The sequence below is a fragment of the Pteropus alecto genome, unplaced genomic scaffold, assembly GCF_000325575.1.
Source record: "Pteropus alecto unplaced genomic scaffold, ASM32557v1 scaffold7, whole genome shotgun sequence".
In the NCBI taxonomy this organism is placed as follows: domain Eukaryota; kingdom Metazoa; phylum Chordata; class Mammalia; order Chiroptera; family Pteropodidae; genus Pteropus; species Pteropus alecto.
Genome location: NW_006494614.1, coordinates 44,686,473 through 44,698,514, shown reverse-complemented (window position 1 = coordinate 44,698,514; position 12,042 = coordinate 44,686,473). Strand labels below are relative to the sequence as shown.

The following is a 12,042-nucleotide window of genomic DNA, read 5'->3' as shown; positions in this document are numbered from 1 at the left end:
ACCCTAAGTTTGTTTATATGTGTCCTTTCTCTTTTTTATTTAATTAGTCTGGCTGGAGTTTTGTCAATTTTATTAAACTTCTCAAACAACTAGCTCTTCGTTGCATTTCTTTTTCTTTTATTTTTGTTTTTTTCTATTTTATTTAATTCTGCTCTAATTTTGATTATTTCTTTCCTTCTGCAGACTTTAGACTTCATTTGTTCTTCCTTTTCTAGTTTTTTAAGATGAAGTGTTAGATTGTTTATTTGGGCTTGTTCTTGTTTTTGGAGATAGGCCTGTAATGATATAAATTTTCCCCTTATGACCGCTTTTGCTGTGTTCCAAATGTTTTGATATGTTGTACCATCATTATCATTTGTTTCTATGTATCTCTTAATCTCTTTTTATTTTTCTCTGTCCAGTTATTCTTCACTAGTATATTGTTTAATTTCTATGTATTTGTGGGTCTTCTCTCTTTCTTTTTGCAGTTTCTCTCTAGTTTCAAAGCGTTATGATGAGAGAATATGGTTGGTATGATTTCAACCCTCTTATATTTGTTGAGGCTATCTCTGTGTCTCGGTATGTGGTCGATTCTTGAGACTGTTCCATATGCACTAGAGAAGAACGTATAAGCAGTTGTTTTGGGATGAAAGGCTCTATAAATATCAATTATGTCCAGTTGGTATGTGTCATTTAAGGATGTTATTTTCTTATAGGTGTTCTGTTTGGATGATCTGTCCATATCCAACAATGGGGTATTTAGGCATTCTACTGGGATAGTGTTTTGGTCTGTTTCTTCCTTTAGTTCTGTTAGTAATTGCTTTACATATTTCAGGCTCCCTGATGGGAGCATAGATATTAATAAGTGTTATGTCTTCTTGGTGCATGATTCTCTTTATCATTGAGAAGTCTCTCAGCATCTTTCTTTACCTTTTTTTATTTTGAAGTCTATTTCATCTGATATTAGTATCACTAGTCCCACTTTTCTCTGAATACCATTTGCTTGCAATATCATTTTCCACCTTTTCACTTGGAGTCTATATTTGTCTTTGGAAATACATGTATCTCTTGGAGGCAGCATATGGTGGGGTTTGTTTTTTGATCCAATCTGCAACTCTGTGCCTTTTTATTGGTGAGTTTAGTCCATTTATATTTAGGGTGATTATTGAAATCTGAGATCTTCTTATAGCCATTTTAGGTTTTACTTTCTGGTAGCTCGGTGTTTCCATTACTTCCTTGTCCTTGGGTGTCTTTATTTTTTATTTTTTTAATTTTTTTGTCTTTGTGGATTTTCCCTTTGGTCCTTCTTGTTTTATGTTATATACTTCAGATCTGAATCTTAAGCATGTGGTTACCATTATGAATATGTAAAGGATGGTTATATATATTTTGTCATCCATTTTCTTCTGCCAGTGCCTTATCTCCATTCCCCGTTGTGAATTTGGATCTTTGAATCCTCCCCTTTTCAGTCATTGTTATCTCATATTGTCCCTATGTATGCTGTACATTCATTACTATCTTACTATAGCAAATCTCTTCTTATTATTTAAGCTTATAATGCCCTATTCTAAATATAGGTTACACTACTCTGCTTCTGTCTGCCTGCTAGTCACCTTACTCATAGTTACGTATTTTTTTGTTATTTTGTTTTAGGTGGGCTGACCCCTATTATTATTTCCTGTAGTACAGTCCTCATAGTGGAGAATTCCCCAATTTTTGTATGTGTGGAAATGTCTTTATGTCTCCTTTATAGCTAAAGGAGAGCTTTGCTGAATACATTATTCTTTGCTGGTAATTCCTTTCATTTTATAGTTTGAATATTTTATTCCACTCCTTTCTGGCTTGTTAGGTGTGTGCTGAGAACTATGATGATAATCTAATGGGTTACCATCTTCTTTTTCCTGGTTGCCTTGAGAATTCTGTCTTTGTCATTAATTTTTGATAATTTTAATACAATGTGTCTTGGAGAAGGCCTTTTTGGGTTGAGATAATTGGGTGTTCTGTTAACTTCTTGAATTCCAACGTCCAGCTCATTCCTTAGATTTGGGAAATTCTCATCCACTCTTTGTCTGAAAATGCTTTCTAATCCATGCTCCTTTTTCTCCCCTTTGAGAATGCCCATTATTCTTATGTTTTCTCTTCTGATGGTATCAGCTAGTTCTTGTATTTCTTTCATTATTTTTCATTCTTCTGTTTCTCTCTTTTTCCTTCTGATTTCTAGATTTCTGTCTTCAATAACACTGATCCTTTCCTCCATTTGATCGACTCTATTTCCCAAGCTTTCTATTTCATTTTTCAGCTCTTGCAGTGTGTTCTTCATCTCCAGAAGTTCTCTTTGCTTCTTTTTGAGAGTTTCAATCTCCTTGCTAAGGAACTCATTCTACTCATCTAGTTGTTTTTTTTAATTCCTGAAATTGTTGATATGACTCGTTTTGGAACTCACTGAGTTTTTTTCAGAAGTACTGTTTCTCCTCCTGGGCATTAATGGAAGTGCATTCTGTTGTTTTTCCAGAAAGAAGATTTATTATATAAAGATCTCTCTCATAGCCTGTTGCAAAGAAGGTGTTTTTCTTTTGGTTTCTAGTAGGTGGCATCTAAGCTTTTTGTATCCATGCTTTATATAAAGTCTTAAAATGCCTTTTTTTTCCTTATAGATATTCAATCACACTTGCTATCCTCAGTCTTAGTCCCTGTCAGTGTTAGCGACAGTTTTAGTAGCATTTGCTCAGATTCCCCAGGGCTCTGCGGTGTTCAGTCTTGGAGGATATGGGGGGATGGGCACTCTGGGTTGAGGGAAGGGGGCTGCAGCTCAGCCGTGCCTTTTGCAACCACAGCTGGTAGTAATCAACTGTTGTTTCTCTGCCATCCCCGCTTCTCTGCTTTCTGCCCTGATGCCTGACCACTGCCGCCGGCCGCATGGAACTCACAGCTCTCCCAGGCAGGGCCGTTCAAGGAACTCGCTGCTCCTTCTCCCCTCCACCTCTTTCTACAGGGAGCTCTGGCTATGAGAGGCAGATTCTTTGTTTCTCCCAGTCCACTGCCCGACACCTGAGGTTCCTACCTGTGGTAGCTCTTATGTTCAGATCTCACCCTCAGATGTGCTGGTGTGCTGTTTGGGTGTTTTTTGTTGAGTTTTAGATGTTCAGCTTATTGTTGTTTCAAGGGGAGAGATCTGGGGACATCTCTCACTCCACCATGTTTCTGACCTACTCTGTCTTTCCTTTGAGAATTTAGTCTATTTACATTTAAGGTAATTATCGATAGGTATGTACTTGTCATTTTATTAATTGTTTTCTGGCTGGTTTGTACTTCCTTTGTTTCTTCTTCTTTGTTCTCTTTCTTTGTTATTTGATGATTTTCTATAATGGTATACTTAGATTGCTTTCTGTATCTTTCATTGGTCTACTCTAAGTTTTTGCTTTGTGGTTACCATGAGACTTACATGTAACAACTGATATTTTAACAGTCTATTTTAAATTGATAACAACCAAAATTTGGATGAATTTTAAACTCTACAATGTTCGTCCTCCATCACATTTTGTTTTTAATGTCATAATTTACATCCTTTATCTTGTATATCCATTAATAAATTATAATAGTTACAGTTATTTTTACTACTTTTGTCTTTTAAACTTCATGTTGGTTTTGTAAGTGATTAACCCATACATAACCTTTACAACATTAGATTATTCTGAATTTTACCATATATTTACCTTTACCAGTGAGACTTATACTTTCATATATTTTTCTGTTACTAATTAATGCCCTTTATTTCAGCTTAAAGAAGTTACTTTAACATTTTTTGTAAGATCTTTCTAGTTGTGATGAACTCTTTTAGCTTTTGCTTGTCTGGAAAACGTTTTATCTATCCTCCAATTTTGAAGGACAAGTTTGTTGGGTAGAGTATTCTTTGTGGCAGTTTTTCCCTTTTATCACTTTGAATATACTATGCTACTCTCCTCTGGCCTGCAAAGTTTCTGCTAAAAAATCTGGTAAAAAGTGTTATGGTGTTCCTCTGTATGTAACATTATTTTTCTCCTTTGCTGCTTTTAAGATTCTCTCCTTGTCTTTAACATTGACATATTAATTATAATAGGGGTAGAGTATTCTTTGTGGCAGTTTTTCCCTTTTATCACTTTGAATATACTATGCTACTCTCCTCTGGCCTGCAAAGTTTCTGCTAAAAAATCTGGTAAAAAGTGTTATGGTGTTCCTCTGTATGTAACATTATTTTTCTCCTTTGCTGCTTTTAAGATTCTCTCCTTGTCTTTAACTTTGACACATTAATTATAATGTGTCTTGGTGTGTGTCTGTTCAGAGTCTTTTGATTTTCTAGATCTGGATGTCTTTTTTCCTTATCTAGGTTAGAGAAGTTTTCAGCCATTATTTCTCTGAATAAGTTTTCTGCCCTTTTCTCTCTTTTCCTTCTGGGACTCCTGTAATGCAAATGTTGGTCCATGTGATCTGTCCCATAAGTCCCTTAAGTTATCTTTGTATTTTTAGTCTATTTTCTTTTTGATGCTCTTATTGGGTAAGTCCCACTGTCCTGTGTTTCAGTTCGTTTATCCTTTCTCCCACTTTATCTCCTCTGATGTTGAACCCCTCTATTATATTCTTCAGCTCTGTGACTTATCTTTGGTAATTCTTAATATTTTCTTTCTCTGTTGAAATTCTCACTTTGTTCATGCATTATTCCTCTTAGCTCAATGAGTATTCTTATGACTTTTGAACTTTTTGAACTTTTTATCAGGTAAATCACTTATCTCTGTTTCAATTAAGGTCTCATGTAGTAGATGAACCTTATTATTCATCCCTACTCTAACTCTTGTTTTTTTCTCAAACCTTGTTATTGCCCAAGTCAGTGGCTCCCAGTAGTTGAGGGTGTCCCAAGATCTGTCAGTGTCCCAAAATGGAGGATCTGATTTAGCACCTAGATTCAGGCTGATTGGAAACCAGACCCTCAGGCAGAAGCTTTTATAGTATGAAAATACACCTCTTTTAGAGAAACACTGGAAGATGGCATTTTCTGCCTGCTCTTTCTGCACCAAACCCTAGAGTGATAACCAGTTAAGAACTGCTTCTTTGTTTGCTACCATCCTATTGAAACCATGAACACAAACCCCGTTGGCCACCAGAATCAGGCTATCAAGATGTGTACTCTTGGTGGCAGCAACAAAATTTGGGGTACCAGTTGTGTAGGTCCTCTCTTGGAGACCCCAGCACTCTAGAGCATAGCAGAAGGAGAATATGAAGAGCACTCACCCTCCAAGGTCTCTGGAGAGAATTATTACAGTCGGCCCTTAGAATTATGTTTTAATTAGAAGCTTGCCCTTTAGGCCACATTGATTAAGATAAGCTAATAGCCCTCTTTCACAGAAGATTGGTTATATCAGTCTGCTGCCTCTCTGCTATGCCCTGAGGATAGCTGATTAAAAACTCTTTCTCTGTTTTTTACAGTCCCTCTGTGACCCTCAAAAATAAGCCCGGCTTGCCACCTGAGTCAGGTGATTTAGAAGAATCCCTTGGCTGGCAGCTGTAAAAAATAACCACCAGATATGTTCACAAGCTCCTTTCTGGGAGATACTGGTGACTTGGAGCAAGACAGAGGGAGAATGCAATGATGACACTCACCAGACTCTGTCTTTGGAGAGTATTCCAGTAGGCCTGTGGCTGTGTGTTAAATCAGATCCCTACCTCTCAGGCTGAAGCTTTAAGATAAGATAGAAAGACTGGGGACTTTTCAGTTGGCTGCCTCTGCACTGGGCCCTGCAATAAGACAGATGGATTCATGTGAGCTCATTAAGAGCTGTTTCTCAGTTTGCTATAGTCTTTTGGGTCGTGTGGATGCAACCCTGTTGATGTTTTGGGACCTCATCTCTGCAGTGCAGGTCCTAAAAGTTGAAGTGCTAAATGTGAGGTTCAAACCCTTCACTCCTTAGGAAAAAGTTTGGGTTTGTGGGTTCCTTTCTGATTCTGGTTCACTGTGCCAGAGGTGGAGTTTATGGTAAGTTGTGTCTCAGCTTCTCCTTCCAGTTTTGATATAGGGTTTTTCCCATTCACCTGATGTGTAGGGGTTGCTTGGTACACATTTTTTTGGTTTTTCTAAGAAATTATTTCATATGTAGCTGTAGATTTGGTATGTACATGGGAAAAGTTGAGTTCAGGATCCTTTTAAGTCACCATTTGAACTGGAACTTGGTTCTTTTCCTTTTGTGGCCACCTGTTTTTTGTTTTGTTTTGTTTTGTTTTTCCATCATATCTACATTTGTTTAATTTTTTCCTTCTTTTAATAGATTCTTAGATTTGTAGATTCTTAAATTTTTCTATATATATTCTCAAATATTTTATATAGTCTCAAACCCATGAATCTCAAATCTATAGAATTCTTCATTTATCTCTTTAAGCATACTAAACATAATTATTTTTACATTTTGTATTATGGAAAATTTCAAACAAAAGTAGAGATCCTCTTGCTTCAACAATGATCAGCTCATGACCAATATTATTTTATCTATTCCTCCCATATTCTAACACCCCCAGATTAAACATAAAGATTTTTTTTTTCTGTAAATTTAATTTCACCTGATGAGTTTTTGCTCCAAACGTTTTCTATGTTGGCTATTCCTCTGAGTATTCATTTTTTTCATAGGTTTTGTAATTTTTATTTTTGAGGGGATTCATTTTGAATGGCAAGCTTTAATAAATGTGGCTTTTATTATTATGTTTAAATCGTTTCTCCCCTTTGATATTTTAGCCTTCCTTGCTTAGTAGTTTTGTGGTTTCTTTCCCTCCGTTGCCTTTCACCCTCAAGTCCAGATCCAGGTGTTAAAACAGCAGCTAACATCCCTCATTCTGCTATGGTGTGGGAGATCTAGACCAAGCTGACCTGCTTCAGGTCCTTTTGTGGGATGGTCCGTGTCACCTGATCCCCAAGTCCATAGCTTCATTTAATCTAGATTCCCAGGTGGCAGCTGGAGGCAGCCTCCTTCTACTGTGGGAAGATCTAGACCTTGGCGCTTATGCTCCCTCTCATATAGGCCACTTTCAGTCCCCTTTATCTCACAAGAATCAAGTGCTAGGCCCCCACAGGCCAGAGCCCTCAGGCCTGGACTTCAGCTGTACTCACTGTTTTGAATATCTTTTCTACTTCTGGTTCATGGAGATGTTTATCTTATTTTTAAGCCTGGCCATGTTTGGTTTTTACTTTCTCTTTTTGTATTTTAACCATTATTTATGTTTTTGGAGGTGAGGAACTGCACCACCATGTAACCAGAAATTCATATAAATGGTTTCGTGTTTCTTGCCTCCCCCTGTCTCTTTTTAACAACATATGTACACCAAAAGTTTTGTTTTCAAAGATATTTTTTGTTATATTATAAATGTCATTGAAATATCATTGAAAGAAACAATTAAAGAGTTAAAAAAAACTTTGGTTACTAATTCTTATAAGTAGGTTTTTACATTTGAGAATATAGCCATTCATAGGCTGTGCTTTGAAAACATTTTACAATTCCAAGAGATTCTAAGATTGAGTTATTAACCACTGGTACACCAAAACAGACTCTCAGCCCTGTCTTACCAGATACTTCCTGTTGTTCTGCCCCACATGCCTTATGCCCTGCCATTAGCCAAGCCAAATTCCTACTGTTACTGGATCTACTGCCTCTAAAGGAAGTCTTTCCTTTCCCTATAGAATGTCCTCTCCTTCCCTTTGATCCCTGTTGGAATCTCACTTAACTCTCAGATGCACCCTCCCCATGAAGTCTTTCCTCCTCACTGAAGGCAGAAGTCATTTCTCCCTCCTCAGCATTCAGAACAGTTCATACACTCTTACAACAGTTATTACATACTAATTTGTATTATATTTACTTGTGGAGATGCCTTGCACCCTTAAATTCCTTTCCATCTCTGTGATTCTAATATAAAAATAAATTAAGGCATGATGGGAAAATACCTTACTTTTATTTTTTCTTGTGAAACTTCAATATCAAGGATTCTCAGAAAAACAGGAAAACCATAAGAGAAAAATAGAATTGACTTTTAAGTAAATGAGATGTTCATATTAGGGCCAGAACAGACAGGAATATAACAATGTTTATATGTTACTTTCAAGAGTTCAAAAGATGCTCACATAAATTCTCATTTGTTTGTTACAGCAAGCCATGAGACAGAGTAGCTGTGATTATCTTCATTTTGGCCAAAAAACTCCAATTAAAAATATAATTTAAAAAATGATGATTTAAGTTCCATTATCTCATATATGCGGTACAATAAAATAATTCATAGTCAGAGTCTCAAAAAGTTCTAGTTTGAACTTATGACACAATGATCTTAAGCCTCGATTTTCTTGGCCGAAAAATGACTAAATGCCTTCTAGGTTCCAGGTGAAAAAGTCTATGATTTTATAGTGCACTTAATTTGTAATGGAAAATGTTGTGACATATTCTTTGATTTTTCTCTGAAGGATATTTGCATATCTGCTATTAAGGAGAAGGATATTGAAGCCAAGCTGACTCAGGTTATTGAGAATTGGTCCAACCAGAACCTGAGTTTTGCAGCATTTAAGGGAAAAGGAGAGCTCCTGCTCAAAGGGAGTGAATCAGGGGAAATCATCACATTGATGGAGGACAGTTTAATGATCTTAGGTTCTTTACTAAGCAACAGGTAATTTCGTAATTTGTGGGGCAAGGTTTTAACTTAGTATTTAGGGTTATAAAATACTAGGTAAAAGTCCAGTTTTGCATTTGTCGCATAACATGAGATTCTGACCTAGAGTGGTACTTCTTGTCTGTTCCTCTATGAACTACCTTTTTCCTCTAACGATCATGGCCTCCATCTCTCATGCTACTCACCTCTCCTTTCTATTTTTTCCTGGTGGTCCCCATAATTATTCTTCCCCAGATTGACAGCCTATTTCCTGAACATCTGGACTCCTCACTGAGATGTCCTCTTCATTTTTTATTCTCTGTCTTTCATTACTCTGATTTGCCATCATCACTTAGGTGTTCACCCAATGGGCCAGGAAAAACATGCTAGCAACACATGAAAAAAATATATCATCAGGGGCTTGGCACTTACCAATTTTCAATTTTTATGGTGAAAAATGGCTATATCTGTGCCGGGTTCTCCGTGTCCTGAATGAGGCAACCTGTCCATCATTGGACTACTGAACCAGCTCGAAGGTGATGTGATCTCATGCAGCTTTAGGAAGTTCCAATGGGACTCAGATTAAGCATGCTGACAGGTCTTGATCTGGGCATTAGCAACGTCTAATCCCCATCATTAACAGGTCAATGTACATGGATTGTCTAATACCCATTCTCTAGGTTGGGATCACTGGTTAATAAATGGCATTCTGCATGCCCTCTGGCCCCAGAGACAGTCTTATATTTGGATAATGCACTAATCTACAAAGCTCCTAGTCTAGGGAGCTCTGGGTTGAATTTATTGGGGTTAAGATCTTAGGGCTCACCCTCTGCTTTCATAGAATTTGAATTATCTTGGCAAAGATGACCATAGGATACTCGTGGTTCTCAGACTTCACTGGCTACTACTTTCTCATAGTTAATTGCAAATTTTCCCATCCTGATTTCCTAGATGATGACTTCCTGAAGAAAGACTGTAATTAATCTGAACAGTGTCTGTTGGCCAGGGGATTCAGGATTTGAAGGCTTTCCTTATTTCTTGTATACTTGCATGTAACCTGATTAGTATAGTACCTGTTCATAATACTAGTAAACTCGATGTCGAGGCCTTGCTAAGAAAAAGTGTAAGGATAGCTAAGAAGTCACTACATTCTGGAAGATTGTCCTCCTAGAGAACTTTGCAGCACCAGTGGATCTAGAAAACTTAATAAGAACTAACCACAGGCTGATCTTGTAGCAGGCAGGGCTACCTGGATGTTGCTTCAGAAGGAAATTGTATATCTTCATGGGTGAACTTGACTCTAGATATTGACTGGATTGTGATACTTTTCTGGTGTATCCCTGATTCCATGGAGCTTCAATGGGTATTCTCATTCATCATGACAGATTCTACCACACAAAGTTGTACAATGCAGGTTCCTGGCCAAAGGACAGAAACTAGTTATGCTAGATTTTATTTCAGATCTCCCCTTTTCACGTTGGGAACTTATACATAATCAAAGATAACTATTTTTTCCTCTAGACAGTACCATTTTCGTCCCCAAATATCTAGGTATTTGAAGTACTGACTGCCTTTTATCTGTAGACCAATGACCAAATGGACAATATACATTAGATGTTGAGAAAAATGTCTCTTACTGCCTGAACAACTCACCTACCTCCTGGGAGCAATTTTTGTATAACTCTCATTCATCTATGCATACCAAGGCTTCTAGAGAAGTTATAGGTTGCACTCAAGCATCATATTATACCCAGAAGAACTCCATTCTATATGTGAGCACCATCAAGTCACCCTGTCCTGGATCAAGAAAAGTTTTAAGACCCTAGTCAACATGCGTCACTCATGGGGCATGCCACTACACCAAAACTAATTGCCATTGCTGCAAACTGAAGTCAGTTTCTTAATCCAACTGTAAGTAATTGGGTCTTTACTAAGTAGCTTTCCATCACTTCCTCTATGGCATCCACTCTATTTTTTGTCTTTCTTTGTTATGCACAGCTTTCTGGACATTTTATATTCTCTTAAACCCTTTTGCCAGCCCTGATGGTCAGAAAACAGGAACCATGCTATTTGGGGGTAGCTAACGGAGGTCTCTAGCACTGCAGAAGGCACAGCACTCTCTGGGTAGGAAAAGCATACCTGTAAGTGGACATCAAGACTCAAGCTTGACTTTGGCCTGTGGTAATAGTTCCACAGACTGGTAACAAATAGTGTCCTATGTATTATTCTCACAGGTGGTCTTCACTTGGATTTGTTTCACAAAAGTCCTGGAAAACCATTTTGTGTCTTATTTTCCCTTTACTCCCAGAAGCAACCAGCACAATTCCCTTATTGGAACTCTGTGACATAAAACTTGGTTCATTTTCCTTCTCTATTACTAACACATGGGAATAATAAGTGAAATCACTATGATTATAAGAGTTTTATTCACAAAAAAGCAAAAATCTCATTAGCTAGAAGAAATTTATTAGGTAGGGACTGCTTTTTAGAAAAAAATGTTCATTCCGAAAGGAATATTATTTCTGTAAATTATTTTGTTAGGCAATACTATTTTCTGAATCTCTATTGAGTTGTAATATTGTATCATTCTTTCGTTTTAGATATAATGCTCCATTTAAAAAAAATATACAGAATTGGGTATATAAATTGTCTACTTCCTCAGATATAATCGAAGAGTGGTTAGTAGTCCAGAACCTTTGGGTTTATCTTGAAGCTGTCTTTGTAGGTGGAGATATTGCCAAACAGCTGCCTCAGGTAAATGTGGTTTTTGTTACTTACCAATAGAATAATTTGGTGTGTGTTGTCAGTAAGTCTTTGTAAAAGTCTTCACAAAGACATATGGTCATGTCTTGGTTATTTGTACCAGGAGTTGGCAAACTATGGCCCACTTGTCTATTTTTGTAAATAAAGTTTTATTGGAACACATTTATGTTCTGTCTAAAGGCTTTAGCATTACAACAGCAGAGTTGAGTAGTTATAACAGAGACCGTATGGTCTGCAAAGCCTAAAATATTTATTATCTGGGCCTTTAAAAAAAATTAAGTGACCTTTGACTTACATTAGCAGAAAGAAGAAATTCACATCTTTTCAGAGTGAAAAATCTCTAGATTGTCTGAGGATGTGAGGTATAGTCAAGTATGGTACTGTTAAATTATAGTAGTTCATCTCTTCCAAGAGTTAACCTTATAATATCCTGCTGAGATTAGTATTAAAATTAATCTATATACTGTAAGTGCTGTGAACTATTACTAAGTCAATTAATAGTAGACCAGAAATACACCGTGGAGTAAGGAAACTTTGCCTTAGAAGGATGTAACAAAATCATTAAAACAGCTCTATTCGGGCCTTTTAAATAAGTGCCAAAACTAACTAATAGCTTTATTCTGTGATGGTAACCTCCCTCTTATGAAATTAAGC

At 36.9% G+C, this 12,042-nt stretch overlaps 1 protein-coding gene across 1 annotated transcript in view; it reads left to right on the top strand.

The window, feature by feature from the left end:
* DNAH8 (dynein axonemal heavy chain 8) overlaps window positions 1-12,042 on the top strand; it is a 307,121-nt gene that overhangs the window by 117,026 nt on the left and 178,053 nt on the right. Inside the window, exons 35-36 of the mRNA XM_006926591.3 lie at window positions 8,444-8,643; window positions 11,226-11,379. Coding sequence (XP_006926653.1) covers window positions 8,444-8,643; window positions 11,226-11,379 — 354 coding nt within the window. The remainder of the gene's footprint in view (window positions 1-8,443; window positions 8,644-11,225; window positions 11,380-12,042) is intronic.